A 19,575-nucleotide genomic window follows, 5' to 3' on the forward strand; every position below is an offset into this window, starting at 1 on the left:
TAGTTAAATTTTTAAAATTTTTATTGAATTTATTAAGGTGATGTTGATTAATAAAATCATACAGGTTTCAGGTGTACAACTCTATAATACATCACCTAAATATTGCATGGTGTGTTCACCACCCCAAGTCAAGTCTCTCTCCATCACATCCTCTCTCCCCCCTACCCTCCTGCACCTCTCCCCACCTCTTTCCCTCCTGCAGTCCCCATGCTATCGTCCCTCTCTGTAACTTCCTTTTCTTTGCTTGATCCCTTCACTGTTTTTTTTTTTTTTTTTATTAAAGTAGACATTTTATTATATCCACAGTCGATAAAATCCCAGTGCTACTGTTAGGCATGTAAATACAGACCCTGCTAGATATTTAATATTATCAAGCTTGTGTGACTCGAGCATGGTTTTGAGGCCAGCAACCTCAGTATCTATCTTCCTGTCTGTCTGGGTGACGGCCCGATCTTGCTGGGCATGCAATGCCACCATTTCTGTCCTCATTTCCAGCAGCTTCCTTTCGTTTAATGAGTACAATTCTTTTACTCTGCTCTTTTCTAGATTGAAGTCTAATTTGGTATCTGTTTGGACTTTGACCACTTCATCCATTATTTGTTGTTTTAATCGATGTAGTTCAAGTTTTACTTTCTCATTTTCTGCTCTGAGGGCTGAAAATTCACTCTTCTCCAAAATAAACATATCTTTTTTCACACTAGCAATCTGAGACATTATTTGCTGAAGAGTGATCTCCTGTTGCATCTTGGTGACCATGTCTTTGTAGACGATATCCATGTTGGCCTCCGTGATCTTGACCAATGCAAATACAATGATTTCCGCTTGTTGAGTAGTAAACCCATTTTCTTCGAGCAAACACACTAAGGCATGTGTGTCAAAGTAGAGCTTCCTGCTCCCAGCTGAAGTGAAATTTCTCTGTTTGCGCTCCAGCTGTCGGCATCCAGCAGAGAGGCTTAGTTCAGGGCCATAGTAGATGCTCCTTCCAGCTGGGCTCTCATCTTCTGATCCCTTCACTGTTTTTACCCAGGCTCCAATCCCATCCCCTCTGAAGCTGTCAGTCTGTTCTTCGTATCTTTGAGTCTGTTTCTATTTTGTTTATTAATTTATTTTGTTCATAGATTTTACATATAAGTGAAATTATATGGTGCTTGTCTTTTTTTGACTGGCTTACTTCACTTAGAATAATAATCACCAGGTGGGTTGTCTTTTTATTTTGTTGATTGTTTCCTTTGCTGTGGAAAAACTTTATAGTTTGATATAGCCTCATTTGTTTATTTTTTTCTTGTATTTCCCTTGCCTGAGATAATATATCAGAAAAAATATTGCTATGAGACATGTCCAAGATTTTACTGCTTGTTTTCTTCTATAATTTTTATGGTTTTGAGTCTAACATTTAAGTCTTTAACCCATTTTGAGTTTATTCTTGTGTATGGTATAAGAATGCGGTTCAGTTTTATTTTTTTTTGTACCAATCTATCTAATTTTTTCAACATCATTTATTGAATAGACTATCTTTACTCCATTGTATGTTCTTGTTTCCTTTATTAAATATAAATTGACATCAAGGTGTGGTTTTTATTTCTGGGCTTTCTATTCTGTTCACATCAACTTTCTAAGGACTAGACCACCCCACAAATCCAGTATTGTATCACCCAACATCTCATAAAATGTTTGCTTTAAGAACTATTTTGTATTGACAAGCCATAGAGGACAAAGGAAAACTGACAAGTAGGAGTGAGGACAGTTGAAGTTGAGGGGCGCTGAGCAGATGTGTGTGTGTTTTCATGTGCACAGGTATGTTCCAAAACTCATACATGTGAGAATCACTGAGCTCCAAGATGCCTATAGCACCAGTTAGTTCTGTTTAGGTTATTACATATTTTCATATATAAATTAGATAGTAGTCACTTTTGTCCAGCAGTGTGAAAGAATGTACAGTTTCAAGTTAACTTTGTCTCTAAAAGAAAACGTGTATGTTCGACACAGCACAATGGAAGGTGGCTTTTGCCTGCAGCACCTGTTATAATTCAACCAAATCTGCTGAAAGGTATTATGGGTCTTCAGAAGCAGAGGAACTGCACTGTGAGGTGGAGGATGAGTGGCCGTGGAGCTGGCCCCTGCAGGGTCAGGAGACCATGGTCATTTGTCCACATGGCAATATCCAAAGGGAGATATGGTGATGATAGTACTTATTATTCATTCATTCATTTGTGTAACAAACATTTGTTGCTTACTTATTATGTACCAGATATTGTTTTAGGTATTAGATATACAGCAGTGAAGTAAATAGACAAAGTTCTCTCTCTCTCTTTTCTTTTTTTTAAGTGAGAGGAGGGGAGATAGAGAGATAGACTCCCACATACACCCTGACCGGGATTCACCCAGCAACCCCCGTCTGTAGTCTATACCCAAATCAACCAAACTATCCTCAGTGCCCAGAGCCAAAGCTCAAACCAATCGAGCCACTGTCTGTAAGAGGGAAGAGAGAGAATGGAGGAGAGGGAAGAGGAGAGAAGCAAATAGTAACTTCTTATGTGTGCCCTGACCAGGGATTGAACCTGGGACTTCTGCATGTCAGGCTGACTGACGCTCTATCCACTGAGCCAACAGGCCAGGGCCCAAAGTTATTTTCTTCAGAGTGTGTATATTCTAAAAAGGTATAGAGATAATAACAAATAAATTGCACATAATTTCAAGAATAGTGACTGGTCTGGGGAGTGGTGAAGAGATACAGTGTAATCATAGCACTAGGGGTGCTGGTTTAGATGTGGTGGTCAGGGAAGTCCCTCCAAGGGCGGGTGATATTTAATCAGAGCCTGGAATAAAGGAAGGGTGAATCTATGCACAAAGGCAATGGAAAGTTCGAAGGCCCTGAGGCCCAAATGAGCTTGGAGTATTTTGTTTTAGAGAGTATAGAGTAGAGCCTCGCCCCCATGCAGGGCATCGCTGCAGAGGAACGAGCTAAAGTGAGAGCAAGAGAAATAATGTATGCAAGGTAGCCCAAGGCCAGGTCAAGTACAGACCTGGGGGTCAAGGTCAGGGACTTTGATTTTTATTCTAATTTGGTGGAAAGTCATGGGAAAGTTTTGAGGAAAGAAAGTTTATTATGAGCTTGAAGGAGTATAACTATATATATATATATATATATATATATATATATATATATATACACATACACATATATATATATATATTCATACAAATATATATCTATTTATATTCACGCAAAGTTACACCTTTGAGACATAGGGATCTTTGGGGTCTACCTCTTACTCCAGCGCCTTCTGCAGGGCCGGTCTCACAACGCCCTGCCCAGCTTGCTCAGGCATCACCAGACAGCACTGCCTCTCAGCCTCACCATGTACCTTCCCATCCGGCCTGGAGCTTCTCCGATTCCCAGCTTGGTATCCATGAGTCTGATCTGGAAGTGCCAGCAGTCAACACCCAGTGGGGTTGCCCTTGACCCAAAGGTAACTAAAAATGGTGGATAAATGCTTCCCCTGTTATTCTCCTGGACAGCCGGTTCTGATTTGGATTTTGTAATTCTCCTTTGAAATTCCAGTGGGATTGAGCACCAGCCTCTGGCATAGTATCCAATTCCAAAACTCTTCCTTCTCCCTTCTACCCTGCTTTGCTCCCCGGGGCATGTGGACCTTCTGCCTAAGGTCACATTCCTAAATAAGTATATTTAGTAGGCACTACTTCAAGAGGAATACAGGATTAGACGATATGACTATCCTTATTTTATAGACAAGGAAGTAAGAGTGTAAATAAATTATGCAAGATCACACTGGAATCAGAAATAAGACCGAGGTTTATCTGATGGCAGCAACCGCGACCTTAACTGCTCTACTTTATTGCCTCTACTCAGAATCTGGCAGGTGCAATGTTTCCAGTCTGGATGGTCCTTCCTGTTGGGAGCAGAGAAAACCCCAGGCCACCAGTGAAGAAGGTTTTTAAGAGCAGCCCAGCAGATGGGGATTCAGGAGAAGGGCCAGATGCTGAAGAAAGAATCAGAGCTAATCAGGGGCTGAAGAAGCCACCTGATTTTGTGGCTTGGGAAACATGGGGTAAGTATGTTTTGGAATGGCTTTGGGGCTCAGAAATGAGACCAGGTCTGAGGGTCAGTGCTCCAGGGCTAGTTGATACTGAATGCTTACCCCCCACCAGGACGCCAGGCCCAGGCCCATGGTAGCAGACCCTTGCAAGATCCAAGTGAAGAGTCTCCCTTGTTAGGCGCATAGCAAGCAGAGTGGTATTAATGTCAGCTGCTTTTTAAAGACAGATGTAGTCCGACTGATGAGAAATAAAACTGTCATCAGTGCTCACAATAACAGTTCCTGTACTCGGCACTCACGTGTGCCAGGCCCTGTGCTCCGTGCTCCGTACCTCCTATCTTTTCAGGAACGCAGCGATGTAGATACAATTATTACCCGTATTTTAATGATCAGGGTTAGAGTGGCTAACTCGGCAAATGTCACACAGTTAATAAACGATAGAACCAGGGCTCAAACTCAGTCTGTTTGACATCAAAGCCCTTTCTTCTTACCGGCTTCTCTAGAACGCCTGAGCAAAGACTCTTTCTTTAGGAGACAGTGAAAAGCTTCCGGAGATACTGGGGCAGGACAGTGAGGGTAAAACTGTTGAAACGCCTGTACGTTTGTTGAAATAATTCTAAGGAGAAACAATTGGGAGACTATTTCAATGGTTCAAAAAAGTTGCCAAATGATGAAATTAAGGGGGTGGCCCATGGGCAGAAAAGACAAGACAGGATGTGACCCAGGTGAGATTGTGAAGAAAAAAACCTGTAAGGCCACAGTACCAATTAAACCAGAGCACAAGGGAAAGAATGGAGTCCTGAAAACCTCTGAAATGTTGGTTCTGATTGAATGGTGGGGATTCCACATCAGTAGGAGTGGTTGGGAAATGGTGGGGTTCTGTCTAGGTGACAGAAGTTGAGGACTTTTATGGAAATCATATCCCAGTGTTTGATTGGGATGGATTTGGGGCTCAGAAATGAGACACGTTCTTAAAACACAGATTTAGGAATCATCCCTTACACAGATAGTCCCAGCCTTGCACCCGCAGGGGAGGTCCCCGGGGAAGCTCAGGCATGGGCCCCTGCGTGCAGTAGGGCCCGGGTTCTCTCACTTCTCTGGCTCGCCTGCTTTTTTCCCCTTGCAATGTCAACCTGGTTTGTTGACGCTGTTCTTTCATCACCAATGAGAGATTTATACATAACCTGTCTTGCCCTGTTTGGACCACAAGCTATTTGACGGTAGGGAGTACATCTTAAACTTGCTTTTCTTTTACATCCAAATGGTATTCTAGGAGGTTGCTAGCACAGTACCCTATAGGGCTTTTAATGTTTGTAAGAACAAATTTGCAATATGATGCAGATCATCATTTACTTGCAGTTGGGGGCCGTTTGGAGCTGACACCTAAATTCAAAGCACTCACCTAATGTGCCTCCATCCCCATCATTTTAACCTCCCTCCTCTGTCTGTCCTCCGCAGGCCTGTCTACACCCCCCTACTGTCAATTCCTGCTTGTAATCGACATTTGAGTCTCCCAGCCTTCCTGCTCCAATTTCTAGCCTCAGGCAGTTGAGATATAGGAGCTTTGCAATTAAATTCTCCCCTCCGGCCACACTGACCCCAAGCTGCACTTACAAAATCACTCAAATTTATTTATTACTTTGTTTCTGTTTCTATGCTTTGTGGGAGCACACAGAGCCCTCTTCACGGGCAAGGTGCTTTGCTGTGACCAAAGAGGTGGTGGCCTCCTTTAGGGTTCGGACGCCACATCCACTGAGCCTTCCGTCAGACCCTGGGGTCCCCGGTGGTAGTTTTGACCATTGTCTCTGCTCTGTCACCATCTGTGGGCAGATCAGGCCTTCAGCAAATGGCTGGAACAGACCAGGCAAATCTACAAGACTGTCCCACCCACTCACCCCCGGGGAACCGCCTCTGCTGACCAGTGCCGCCCAGTTCCTTCTTCGCCGGGGCCGACCCCCTGGGACAGCACACCCTATAGCTCCCTCTCCCTCAGTCACCCGGCTCAGCATGCATAGCAGGACTGGCCACATGGTGGGTTGTCCCTGAGATTTGTGTGGAATTCACAATGAAGAAAGCCTGGCTCTTTCTTCTCCAGTAGCAGCCTGTTTAGTGGTGTGGCAGTCTTAGAGGGAAGTTTGTGGGGACAGCAGAGGAAGGTTCCCTAACCAGCTAGGGAACCAGGAAAGGCCTCTTGTATGCAGGGGTGACTTACCTCTTAGACCCAAGAGGCTCATGCCTGGGCTCAAGATACGTTCCCATGAAAAAATTTTTATTTTTAAGTTCTTTTAAAATCAGAACAAAAATAAATAAATATAATAGTAATTATTATAAATATATACAACTAAATCCAGCCTTTATAGCAACACAGTTTTAAAATATAGTTTATAATTATTTTTTGGAAAACACATCCAGAGACTGTATTGCCTTAGGGCTAATGAAAGTGCTGAGATGGTCCTGCCTAGACCGTGTAACTTCAGGGCAGAATAGAAGATACCTTGGAAATGCGGGAAGAGTGGAGTGGACCTGTTAGTAGAGGGACAAGCCTAAGCCTATGTCATTTCCAGCAACCCAGTGATGCTAGGGAACAACTTGTAAGCTGTGAGCCGTAAAGGCAGAGAGGTGGTAGAGAGAGAGCCTTATGCATTACATAAGGACCTGGTTAGTTCTATTATTACCAGTTTTGATCTTCTAGGTCCCCTGAAAAGACCTTCTGTCCTTCCAAGGGTCCTTTCTCTGCTTTGTGTCACCAAGCCAAAATAAAACCTAAGCTGAGGCTCTGGTCAGTTGGCTAAGTGGTAGAGCATCAGCCCGGCATTTGGATGTCCCAGGTATAATTCCCAGTCAGGGCACATAGAAGAAGTGCCCATCTGTTTCTCCATTCCTCCCCTTCTCTCTTCTCTCTCTCTCTCTCTCTCTCTCTCTCTTTTCTCTTCCTGCAGCATGGCTCGATTGGAAAGAGTTGGCCTCAGCACTGAGGATGGCTCCATGGCCTCCACCTCAGGTGCTAAGAAGAGTTTGGTTGCTGAGCAATGAAGCAACACCCCAGACGGGCAGAGTATCACCTCCTAGTGGGCTGGCCAGGTGGATCCTGGTTGGGGTGCATGTAGGAGTCTGTCACTCTGCCTCCCCTCCTCTCACTGAATTAAATATATATATATATATACACACACACACACCCCAAAGCTGAGCATTTGAGAAGCAGGAATCTAACTCACAAATCAACTTATCTTTCTAGAAAAATCTAGAGGATTATTATGGAAGCAACATAATGAGTGGGAGTCATGGGCATTAGTTTTGAAGAATGAGCCAGTCTCTACTCAGAATTAGGGTACTACCCCTTTTCTTCCTTTATATGATTTGAGTGGGATCTGTCTCAGCTCAGGCAGATATGCCATTTAGCATGCTAATGTATTATAATCAGGGTATAAGAAGTTCAGGGTCCCCTGGAGGTCAGATTTAGCACCATCTTGGTTCAGGCCAGCTCTGGTGGGTTTTTGTTATCCTAGCTCTCTTCCTCTTTTCCTGTAACTGAAATGGGAAAATAAGTACACAGGGTTACACAAGGTTCCAACAGCCGGGGGCCTACAACCACCATGATACTGTGAGACTATTCTCTTCCATACTCTGAATTAATCAGTTAATCTAAATCAAAACCTGCTAATCCTGTGCCTCATTCTCTCCCAGCTAATATTTTCCCTAGAACATAATCTGGGCACCAAATATGTGCCCCAGTGTTACTGCTCATGAGCAGCTGGCTGGGCCACTTCCTCTGCGGAGAGCAGTGCTTTTGATAAGGGAACATGTTTGGAGTGAGGACGAGATGTGGGAGCAGGGAGGCTCTGGGCTGTGCACTACCCCCTTCTCCCTGGGTCTGGGCATCAGCTGGAGCTCTCTAAGAGGCTGGTGATGGGCGATCAGCTACCTTTTGCCTTCTGTTTACGAAGTGCCCAGAGGTCTGCTCATTCAGCGACCATTTTTTGAAGCATGATTGAAAGCAGGATGAAAGAACAGGGGAAAATACTCATTATGCAGGAACAGGAGAGCCCCCACTATGACCACCTCCTGACGCGTGTGTCATTTAAATACACTTGTGAGAGGTACTCATTATTTCCCCCATTATTTAAAAATGTGTTTCAAAGACCCCTCAAACAGCAGTGTGCCGTCTCATTGTTTAAACATATGATTTGTTAAATCACTATCCTCACAGCCCTGAAGCTCTGGGGTTACAATGTCTCAGAGCAGACACAACTCTGAGGTCACCTTGCTGCCAAGGGTAGTCTTAGCCACTCTCTACCCCCTCCTGATGGTTGAAAAGGGTCAGCTTTTGAAAGACAAGGTCAAAAGGAGAACTGAGTGACTCCTGACACTGTTCCCAGAGTCTGATCAGTGCCCAGTGGGGAGAGAGCCTATGCTTGTCACGAAGCCATGGAGGCAAAGCCGAACCAGCCTTGTACCCGAGTCTGGTGCTGAACAGGGGCGTCCAGAAGGATCAGTCCTCCACCTAAAATAAAGCTCCATTTAGAAAGACTTGTGTACATGAAAATGGGGACCTGTAAAAAGTTGATCACATGCATCCTCAAAGAATACATTCAAGCATCCATTCCCCTGGGTGCACTCAAGTGTTTATCTACAGGTCTTTCAATTGCCATAAAATGCTTATGGCAAGGCACTGATTATAGAAAATCAAACCGAGATGCTTTCATTGATTGCAGAGGAAAATAAGAATAATGGGAAGAAAAGGTTTCAAACTTTAAAAAATCAATATATGTAAATTTATCAAGAAGCTATCTGCTCCATAAAGAGAAGTACGTCTCTCCTTTCTCTTGTGTTTGGATTTGTGTCATCCACCGTTGCCGTATCACTACATTTTCTGCCCTACACACCAGTCTACGTACTTTCTGTCTCTGCGTGGCTACTTTACAAAGCATGGAAAAGTCCTTAGGAAATCAAAGGTAAGCTCACAGAGAAATATATAAATACTCTGAGGCAGCAAATCAGTTAATATCCGCCTTCACGAGTTTGGAGGAGGGCTTGACAGCCTGCTGGAGTGACTATTGTGTGTTTGGAACAAGGGTTTCTATCACTGCTGAGAGCAGAGGCAGACTCCAAAGGAGCCTCTTCACAGAGTTCCTTATTCAGTTAGTGGCATCACAGATCTACAGTAAAGCAAGCTCTAACTCTCGGAGATAGTATCGATCACTCCTTTTCCTCACTTCCCTAAGTGATGTCTGACACCAGGTCCAACCTATTCTTCCCTGGAAACCATCTCTGCCCTGGTAATCATCTGTCGCATTCAGTCATGCCCATCCCAGGCCTTCCTCACCAGCCTTCTAGCTGTTTTACCTGCTACTCTTCATTCTCAATCTTCCTTGAGTTGAGTTTGTTCAATTTCCTGTCACACTGTGGTAGATGAACGCCAAAACAGTACAGGTTGAGTTCTCCAATTCCTCGTCATTTCCCATGAACGGTGGTGCCTCCAGCCTCGGGTGAAGGCTGTGCCTACAGCTGCCTCCTGTTGTCTCCCCAGCCTGAGTGCCCCCTCTTCCATGAGCATCACTTCAAGAGAGAACACAGACGACTACAGAAGAACAAGCATTGGTTTGTGGCCACAGTTCAGTCTAAAGTCAAAGCTAGGAAAGAAGCATTCTTTCACAGCAAAGAATCTAAGGAGCTTCAGCTCTGCTTACCATACAGGCAAACCTCCTGCTAGATCCTGAAGAACGATCTAGCTCCTTCGAGCAAACACTTCTCAAGCATCGACATACATGCCGATTCATGCTTGGGTTTCAGATTTCCCTGCCAGGTGGTGGATTTCCTGGAACACTGTATCCTCAAGTCTCTGTTTCTCACAGGATTGGAAAAGGAAAAACCCAGACATTGGGCCAGCTTTCAAGTGAGGATTTCAAGCTTATTGCTATCAAGGTTTCAAAGGCCTTGGGACCAAGTGTCATACAAAAATAAAGCTTAAGGAAAAATTTTTCTTTCTTGTTTCTTCCTTTATCTTCAGACCACTTGAAGAGAGGCAAAGTGAATTTTTTATTAAAAGAATTAAATTTTCCAAAAGATAACTGATGTCTTGTCCCAATGTGAGATTATTAAACCACGTCAGACTTAAAGAAAAATTCTGGGCCTTGATGTAAAATTTGTAAAGAAGCCCTCTTCACCCCCTTACCTCTAGAAAAGCAGCCCTCACTATAAAACTCAGGGTCTTTGTCCTTTCCTGGAAAATGATTGAACTAGGCCTGAGTTCAATTCCCAGTTTTTTCACTAAGTAGCCATTGAATAGTCATTTATCATTTCTAGCCAACGTTTGTGCTCCTGGGTCAAATAAGAGACGTTGAAATGTAAGGTCTCTGTGGCTCTCTTTTATTTTTACAGTCCGGTGACTTCACTGGAGCAACCAGAACGCTCTTTACCAAGTACCTTCCATGGTCATTGGGCAGCTCGCCGACCAGACAAAGAAGCCCGTCTCTAGAAGTTTCCTGCACGAACCCACTGCAATGGCACCAAGTCGGACTAACAAAATTTTCACTTTCTGATTCTAGTTCTTGCGAAGGAATTGGAGGAAAATAGCATCTTCCTCCCCAAATAAAGGGACGATTTTGTTCCCTGGTTCATCATCAATCCTAGCATGTTTTATATAAACGCCCCTCGAAAGCTCACACTTGCACTCCTCGCCAAAACTGGCTGAGCTCCTGGCGCAGGCCGGAGAACAGAGGAAGAATTACGAGTGTGGCTGAGCGCACTGGCGTGCGTGCGAGAGGCTGCGGCGGCTCTGCGGATCAGTAACGTGGAATGACAGCCTCCCATCTGTTCTCTGGAGCTCTCTATCTGCGCCTTCGTCAGCCTGGAGAGCTGGGAGGAGATGAATGCGAGGAGACGGTTCAAAAGACACGCGTGAGCTCAGCAGTACCTGCAGACAGGGATCCACGTTGGGCGGCTGGCAGCGAGGAAGCTGGCCTGCTGCAGAGCCCAGGGAGGGGCCGGGGTCCGCGTGGTCAAGAGGAAGATCAGGGATGGGATAGGCAATTTCCAACCCCACATTCTGTGCTTTAGAATAGAATCTTTTTTTTTTTTTTTTTTTTGCATTTTTCTGAAGCTGGAAACAGGGAGAGACAGTCAGACAGACTCCCGCATGCGCCCGACCAGGATCCACCTGGCACGCCCACCATGGGGCGATGCTCTGCCCACCAGGGGGCGATGCTCTGCCCATCCTGGGCGTCGCCATGTTGCGACCAGAGCCACTCCAGCGCCTGAGGCAGAGGCCACAGAGCCATCCCCAGCGCCCGGGCCATCTTTGCTCCAATGGAGCCTTGGCTGCGGGAGGGGAAGAGAGAGACAGAGAGGAAGGCGCGGCGGAGGGGTGGAGAAGCAAATGGGCGCTTCTCCTGTGTGCCCTTGCCGGGAATCGAACCCGGGTCCTCCGCACGCTAGGCCGACGCTCTACCACTAGAATAGAATCTTGAGCATTTCTTCAACCCAGCGTCAGCGCAGAAAGGAGTGACCATTCCCTAAACCCCTACAGCAAAATGAGACCCCAGGTTTTCCTAGTGTTTATCACAACACAAACCCCTGTGGCCAAAACTGGAACTCAGTCCATGCATAGAGTGTCCAGCATTCCCGCAGATGCCCTCACCTCCTCTGCTCTGGAGGAAAGATGACAGGGGCAACAGGAAAAGCAGGAGGGTCTAAAGAAAATCTAGCTCTACCCTCCCCCTCCAACAGGTGGTCTTTGAAAATAAAATTAACCAGAATAAGATCTGGATCTCCTTCATGGGTACGGGGCTAGAGCCACCTAAGTCCCAGGAGTCTTGGAGAAACACTGCCCAGAGACACCAAGCAAGCAAAATGCAATTTGCCCATTGCATTCTGAGCACAGGCTCTGCTGTGAGCAGCATCCTGGCCAGCATCTATTGCCCTGTGATCTGGGAGCTAGTGTTTGCCTCAGGCAATGGATTAAGCAGCAAGAAAGCTTATGAGCTCCCCAATTTCCCTCTAGTAAAGTCCCCCTCAGGGGACAGGAGGAGGACGTTTTCAGGGATTTGATAAATGCTATTGGGAATCTGAGATCACAGGCTTGGAATAAAAGGGGAGCCTGAGGAGGGATGATGGAATTTGTTGAGGCTGAAATATGAGCTCTGAGAAGCCGCGGGGAGAGCAGGCTGCAGGCTCTGGTCTGGTCCGGGAACGCTTCCTGGATTCCTACTTCTCATCCTCTGATTAACCGGGTAAATTCACAAGCCTCCTCTGCTGCTCCCCGTGCCCCTGAAGTTTCTCGAGCCAGCCCCCTCTGCTTTCTTTCCCCCAAAATTCAGGCCCCTGGGAAAGACCTCTGAAATATGAGGCAGATTAGAAATGTTTGCCTAACACTTGAAGCGATTGCTAAACATTCCTCTGAGGAAGTCTCAATAGAAATACAAGTTTTGAAAGAGATTGAAAGAGGTCTCATTTCATTTATTAATTCATTTCCTTAATATTTTGGAGCACATCCTGGACGTCAGGCCTGAGGATAGACGATAAGGAGCTCATGCTGTGTCGTTGGAGAAGAAGGACATATGTATATGAGGCCATTATAGAACAAATCTAAGAATAGATGATGGGAGATTAAAGGCAGTGTGTTGCTATGGAGAGAGATATCTGGGGGCTTGGCCTGGTCAGAAAGGACTTGAGAGAGGGGGGCCTCAGGCATGGCTTCTAATGGAGCCGGGCACTGAGGCTTCTAATGGAGCAGAGGGCAAAGCTGTCCTAGGAAGTTGGCAGAGTTAAGCGTTTGCTTCTTCCCAGACCCAATCCCTTCCCTTCCTTCCCACCCTCCCAGAACAAACAAGAGGTGTCACCAATCAGACCTCTGGAAACCACAACCCCTTACCGACAGCAAACATAGGCCTGAAAAACACAGACAACACCGTCCCAAGAGATTCGGTCAGTGTGCTCCCTGGATCAGCAGTGCCAACAGCATCTGTGAGCTTATTAGAAATGCAGAACTTCAGCACTCCATACCTACAGAATCAGAATCTGCTTCACAAAGAGCCGGGAGATTCATATGCGTTTTAGAGCTGGAGCAGACCCAGACTCCTCAATTCCCTCCTCTAGGCTCCAGGCCTGTCTTTGTCCCTGCCTTCCCCACCTGGTGGAGAGAGTGGTCCTGACCAGAGACTTCAGAGTTTCCAGTGCCAGCCAGGAAATCTCAGCACACCAGAGGGCTGGGCCTGCCTTTCCCCAGCTGGCTGATCATGTTTTTTTTGTGTCTGTGTGTATGACAGAGACAGAGAGAGGGACAGATAGAAACAGACAGGAAGGGAAATGAGAAGCATCAATTCTTCGTTGCGGCACCTTAGTTGACCATTGATTGCTTTCTTATATGTGCCTTGATGGCGGGGGAGGTACAACAGAGCAAGTGACCCCTTGCTCAAGCCAGTGACCTTGGTCTCAAGCCAGCAACCTTGAGCTTCAAGCCAGCAACCTTGAGCTTCAAGCCAGCAACCATAGGGTCATGTCTATGATCCCACGCTCAAGCCCTAGCTGGCCTGTCATGACAGCCCCTTTCTCTCCCATTCTCACTGGCTTGGCAAGTGTGGTTTTATTCTGAGATTGGTGACTTTTGAGGCTGCCAACCGCCTTCCCCAGGACCAGCCTCTTGGATACAGGACTGTAGGGGAAGGTGGTCCAAGGAAAAGATAGCCGGTCTCCCGATGGGGAATCAGGCCTGGCCTTGAAGTGCAAGACCTGGGTTCTAATTGATGACTTACTGCTGTGTGGCCCTAGACAAGTCATCCTTTGCCTGAGCTGCAGTTTTCCCAATTGTAAAGGTACCTGTGCTAATATACGGATGATATAATGTTGTGTGTGTGTGAGTGTGTAAGTGTAGTTAAAAGCATAAAGTTGCAAAGCCAGGTCCCTGGGATAAGTGACATTGCACAAGATACTTAATCTCCTTGACCTTCAGTTTCTTTATGTGTAAAATGGTAATAATAGTATATAGTAATACTTCAAGCATTGTAAGGAGGATTGAATTGATATTTCAAAGGTATTCAGAATAGTTTCTGGAATATTTTAAATGCTACATGAGCATTTGCTAAATAAATAAAGCTCCCAGCAGAGTGACAAGTGTAAAATAAAGCATGTGCTCAGTAAATGTGTGTTGATTTTGAATTTGGAAGTCAATAAGATAAAACTGGAGAAAGAAAGAGAGAGAGAGAGAATATGCATGAGCTCCAGTGAAGAGAGACACACTACCAAGGTGGCCCAGATGCCTACAGCCCCTCAAATGGGGTGGGGGTAGGCAGCAAGATAGGAGGGGACTGGGGAGACAGAGGCAAGGCTGGGCATGTCAAGATAGGCAGATAAACCTACCCTTTAGTTCCTGTCAATCATTCCCCAATCTGATGTCAATCACTCTCCAAGTTGATGACTTGTGAAAGCCCAGACGGCACCAATCTGTGCTGGATCTTAATGCATCAGCCCCTGGGGAGCTGGGGCTCTTATCATGTCAAAGTCACACTTCCCCAATCTCCAGTAGTCAGATGCAGCTGCACCATAATTGTTTTGCCTTCTGGGGTTGGGGACGTGAGTCCCTCCAGGCCCCGCCCCTCCAGCCTCCACTTTGGAAAGATCAGTGCACAGGTTTGGCTGGATCCTAAGTTCTCTACCTATAGCATTGAGCCTCCAACTTTGTCCAACTGAGGACCCTGAGAAAGAGTGGGGAGTATGCTAGTGAAGGACGTGCTTTTATAATCATGTGCACGGGATTCAGCCTTAAAAAGTTCTTCCTCTCTGACCTGCGGTGGCGCAGTGGGTAAAAGCGTCGACCTGGAACGCTGAGGTCACCGGTTCGAAACCCCAGGCTTGCCTGGTCAAGGCACATATGGGAGTTGATGCTTCCTGCTCCTCCCTCTGTTCTCTCTATCTCTTTCCTCTCTCTGTCTCTTTCTCTCTCTGTGTCTCCTCTCTCTAAAAAAATGAATAAATAAAATGTAAAATAAATAAATAAATAAATTGTAAAAAGTAAAAAAAAAGAATTATTTAAAAAAAAAAATTCTTCCTCACTCTCCCAATTCATCCTGCCACTCCTGCTAGACACATCTAGCAACAGCTGCTTTGTTGTGTGGCTCTTTAGTTGAGACTTTTCAGCAGCCTCCTGGTTCCCATCACTTTAGAGCAAGCCCTTCTGCATACCCCCATAGTCCTTGGTGGCACAGAACAGCCAGCTTGCTGTGGAGTAAGACTTTGCAGACCTACCTCGCTCTTTGTTCAGTCTCTAGAACCATGCACTGGCTAGCTCAATGAGGTTAAGTGATTGCACCATTGTCCCCACCTAATAAGTGCCAAGTTAGGAACAGAGCTGATCTGATCTCAAAGCCCTCCCTGAATATGCAGATATGAATTGTGAATCTCAGAAAGAAGGCTGAAGCTTATTTAAATGTGGAATTCCTCTTCTCCATCACAGTGTCACGTGCCAGACTGGGGAACTCAGGAAACACTTAGGAAACACTTCTTCAGGCCGTGTTACCTCTCAGTCATATCTTTCCCACAGTGTAAGACCCATCGCCCAGCCCCTTCAGGAAGCCTGGTCTTCCTGTCTCATGGCCTCTTCCCTTCATTCCTGCCTGGAGGCCGTGCATGTGCTGCCTCTTGCACTAGCGGTGTTTTCCTGCCTTTCTAAGTTCTATTTCCCCTCCCCTACCCCAGTCAGGACCCTCCGCTCTCTGTGAAGCCTTTCTTGCATGCTCCAGCCTTCCTCATTTTCTGCCCATCTCAACTTCTACCACATCTGTAATCTTGTTTAGATAATGACAATACTACTAGCCAGGAAATTCCCTTAAGATAAGTATACCTTGTCCTTGCCTATTGCTCACAGTGTACTCAACACATTAGGGAAACTATTTCCTCAGGGCTTGCTGATGGAATACAGAATATTTAAAGCAGACAAGGGCTCTCCCTCCTGCCTGCAGCAGCTCTGGGAATACCAGCTGGGGGGAAGTGCAGAACCGTGTCCCTCCTCACCTGGGTCCCACCTGGCACCCCTTGCTGTGCTCATCCTGGGGAGCAGTTCCAGCATGTTGCCTTTAGGGACACCACCTTTGGGACCTGTTATGACGGTTCTAGGGATTTCACTTGTTAGAAAAGAAGATGAGCCGTGCCATGGGACACTGGGCCAGCCATATCCAGCCACCCTCTCACCCCACCCTCTAGTGAGGGGGTGGAGAGACAAAGGAGGGCTAGACTGCAAACTCCCTAAATAAGTTACAAAAAAATTCTGCAGTATCTGAAATCACCACCCATTCGTAATTTTCTTTCTCTTTCTGACCTCCAAGTCTCCTGTGTCTCTGTGTCTGTCTCTGCCTGTCCTTCTGTATCTCTCTGTGTCTGTCTCTGCCTGTCCTTCTGTGTCTCTCTGTGTCTGTCTCTGCCTGTCCTTCTGTGTCTCTCTGTGCCTGTCTCTGCCTGTCCTTCTGTGACTGTCTCTGCCTGTCCTTCTGTGTCTCTGTGACTGTCTCTGCCTGTCCTTCTGTGTCTCTGTGACTGTCTCTGCCTGTCCTTCTGTGTCTCTGTGTCTGTCTCTGCCTGTCCTTCTGTGTCTCTGTGTCTGTCTCTGCCTGTCCTTCTGTGTCTCTGTGACTGTCTCTGCCTGTCCTTCTGTGTCTCTGTGTCTGTCTCTGCCTGTCCTTCTGTGTCTCTGTGTCTGTCTCTGCCTGTCCTTCTGTGTCTCTCTGTGTCTGTCTCTGCCTGTCCTTCTGTCTCTGTCTCTGCCTGTCCTTCTGTGTCTCTGTGTCTGTCTCTGCCTGTCCTTCTGTGTCTCTGTGTCTGTCTCTGACTGTCCTTCTGTCTCTGTCTCTGTCTGTCCTTCTGTCTCTCTGTATCTGTCTCTGCCTCTCCTTCTGTGTCTGTGTCTGTCTCTGCCTGTCCTTCTGTATCTCTGTGTCTGTCTCTGACTGTCCTTCTGTATCTCTGTGTCTGTCTCTGACTGTCCTTCTGTCTCTGTCTCTGTCTGTCCTTCTGTGTCTCTGTGTCTGTCTCTGCCTGTCCTTCTGTATCTCTGTGTCTGTCTCTGACTGTCCTTCTGTCTCTGTCTCTGTCTGTCCTTCTGTGTCTCTGTATCTGTCTCTGCCTCTCCTTCTGTGTCTCTCTGTGTCTGTCTCTGCCTGTCCTTCTGTGTCTCTCTGTGTCTGTCTCTGCCTGTCCTTCTGTCTCTGTCTCTGTCTGTCCTTCTGTGTCTCTGTATCTGTCTCTGCCTGTCCTTCTGTGTCTCTCTGTGTCTGTCTCTGCCTGTCCTTCTGTGTCTCTCTGTGCCTGTCTCTGCCTGTCCTTTTGTGACTGTCTCTGCCTGTCCTTCTGTGTCTCTGTGACTGTCTCTGCCTGTCCTTCTGTGTCTCTGTGACTGTCTCTGCCTGTCCTTCTGTGTCTCTGTGTCTGTCTCTGCCTGTCCTTCTGTGTCTCTGTGTTTGTCTCTGCCTCTCCTTCTGTGTCTGTGTCTGTCTCTGCCTGTCCTTCTGTGTCTCTGTGTCTGTCTCTGCCTCTCCTTCTGTGTCTGTGACTGTCTCTGCCTGTCCTTCTGTGTCTCTGTGACTGTCTCTGCCTGTCCTTCTGTCTTTCTGTGACTATCTCTGTCTGTCCGTCAGTTTGCCTCCTTTTTCAGAAAACCCTCAATAAAACGCTGAGCAAAGTGTCTCCCTTTTCTATCTGAAAGTGGGAAAAAGCAGCTCCACGTTTTCAGGCTTGATTTGTGTCAGCAATTGCTCCCCTCACAACTGGCATAGGGACACCAGACTTCCTTCCGTCTGTTTGTACGCGCTGGCAGACCTCACCTTAGTGTCCCTCCAGTGAACCTCGCCCAGGCACGGTGCTGGTGCAGCACACTCAGTGACCAGGGACGTGCAAAAGTCAGTTGAAAAGCATCTGTCCAGTTAACGCCAGGTGTGCTCTCTCTCCCCCAAATCTGACTCTTTCTCATCTAACTTAAGATGCAGCATAGAAGGTCAGAGCCAGACGTGATGCCGCCGCGTGGAAGCAGCAACCACAGAGGCAGCTCTTTGGGAAGAGGGGAGCTGGGCCTGGAAAGGAAGGGGGAGTGCTCTTGGCTGATGTGCCCCATGCCTGTGGGTTGGCCTCACAGAAAGATCAGACTCTGACTCAGAGGTTCAGAGCCTAAAGGAGAGAGGAAAGCGCTCTCCTAGAGGCTGGAACCCATCTTTCAATGTGCTGCCCCTCTGGCTGCGTGGATGCCGTTTGCAGGCCAAGTGCATGGGGAACCGGTCTCTGCAGGGCCAGCGCCTCCAATAATGGCAAAAACCTCTCAGCTCCTGGAAGCAAGTGGAACCAAAGGACGTTGCATGTGTCTTGTATAAGCAAAGGGACTACTGTGACTCTCTGTCAGGGACTCTGGGGCCCAGGAGAAGGACGTTGCATGTGTCTTGTATAAGCAAAGGGACTGCTGTGACTCTCTGTCAGGGACTCTGGGACCCAGGAGAAAACTTTGGGAGAATGTGGGGCTAGGTTGGTTATTCCCAGCCACTGTGAGAGAAGACAGAGGCTCATAATGCAAAGGGCCAAAGATTTTTCCTAAATGCCTTTGCAAAGGGCTTTGCTGTAACAGAGGCTGGCTGGACATGTAATAACTCTGACCCACTTCACCTCTGGAAGGATTTAGCTTCAGGCAATGTAGACTGCCCAGACCCACAGAACATGAACGAAGCATTCCACAGAATTATCCTATAAATCCTGAAATGGGTTTTTTTTAAAAAAAAAAAAAAAGAAAAAGAAAAACAAAGCAAATCAAGATGAATAAATATTAATGAATTGCCTCCTCTCTGGTGAGAGGAACGTGAGGCAGAGTTAATGACTCTGTCAGCAGATAACATCAACTCTGAATATTTCATAGAGCAGAGGACGTGGACCTCAGCGGCGGGGTCACTCACCCACATGTGCAGCGGCAGCACTTAGAGACCCCTCAGAGCTGCAGGAGAGGGACGCATCTTTGAGCGGAAGGCTGTACTTCCTAGCCAACTTCCTGGGGTGCGTTGGCACTGACATATGGTATACATAACATCAGCACTGCATTTACTGAGCAAGGCCTCTCTGCAGATGCTGCATATATATTATCTTTACCAAGTAGCTCTTATGATGCCCATTCCTAATTGAGGAGACTGAGGCTTGGAGAAATCCATGTGCCCCATGTTACATTTCTGGTTAAGTGGCAAAATGGGATTCAAACTCAGGACCCTTTTGACTGTAAAGTCTAACACTACCCTATACTACTCCTCAACACATTTCCCCCTTTCCTGCACATTTTCTAGGCTTTGAGCCACATCTTCGTGCTTGGAGTGAGCCCTCCATTGACTTAGCATGGGGGATGGCTTCTCACATAGTAGGTGCTCAATAAATCAATAAATGTTTGTTCAATTGGATTGAATTTCATTCCCTCTTCTCGTAGATAGGTAGGAATCCACAAAATAAGCCTTTCTCCTGGGACAGAACCCACACAGCGTGATAACCTCGGAGGCCGACACAGGATATCATT

General features: G+C 46.6%; 1 protein-coding gene across 1 annotated transcript in view; it reads right to left on the reverse strand.

Annotated features, from left to right (window-relative positions):
* Positions 1-259: 259 nt before the first annotated feature.
* The window catches only part of LOC136392002 (mitochondrial calcium uniporter regulator 1-like), a 61,405-nt gene continuing 42,089 nt past the window's right edge, over positions 260-19,575 (reverse strand). Inside the window, exons 3-4 of the mRNA XM_066363961.1 lie at positions 10,722-10,913; positions 260-1,086 (exon numbers count right to left, since the gene is read on the reverse strand). Of these exons, the coding sequence (XP_066220058.1) occupies positions 295-1,086; positions 10,722-10,913 (984 nt within the window). The 3' untranslated portion in view covers positions 260-294. The remainder of the gene's footprint in view (positions 1,087-10,721; positions 10,914-19,575) is intronic.

This window comes from Saccopteryx leptura, chromosome 2 (assembly GCF_036850995.1).
Source record: "Saccopteryx leptura isolate mSacLep1 chromosome 2, mSacLep1_pri_phased_curated, whole genome shotgun sequence".
NCBI classification, from domain to species: Eukaryota; Metazoa; Chordata; class Mammalia; order Chiroptera; family Emballonuridae; genus Saccopteryx; species Saccopteryx leptura.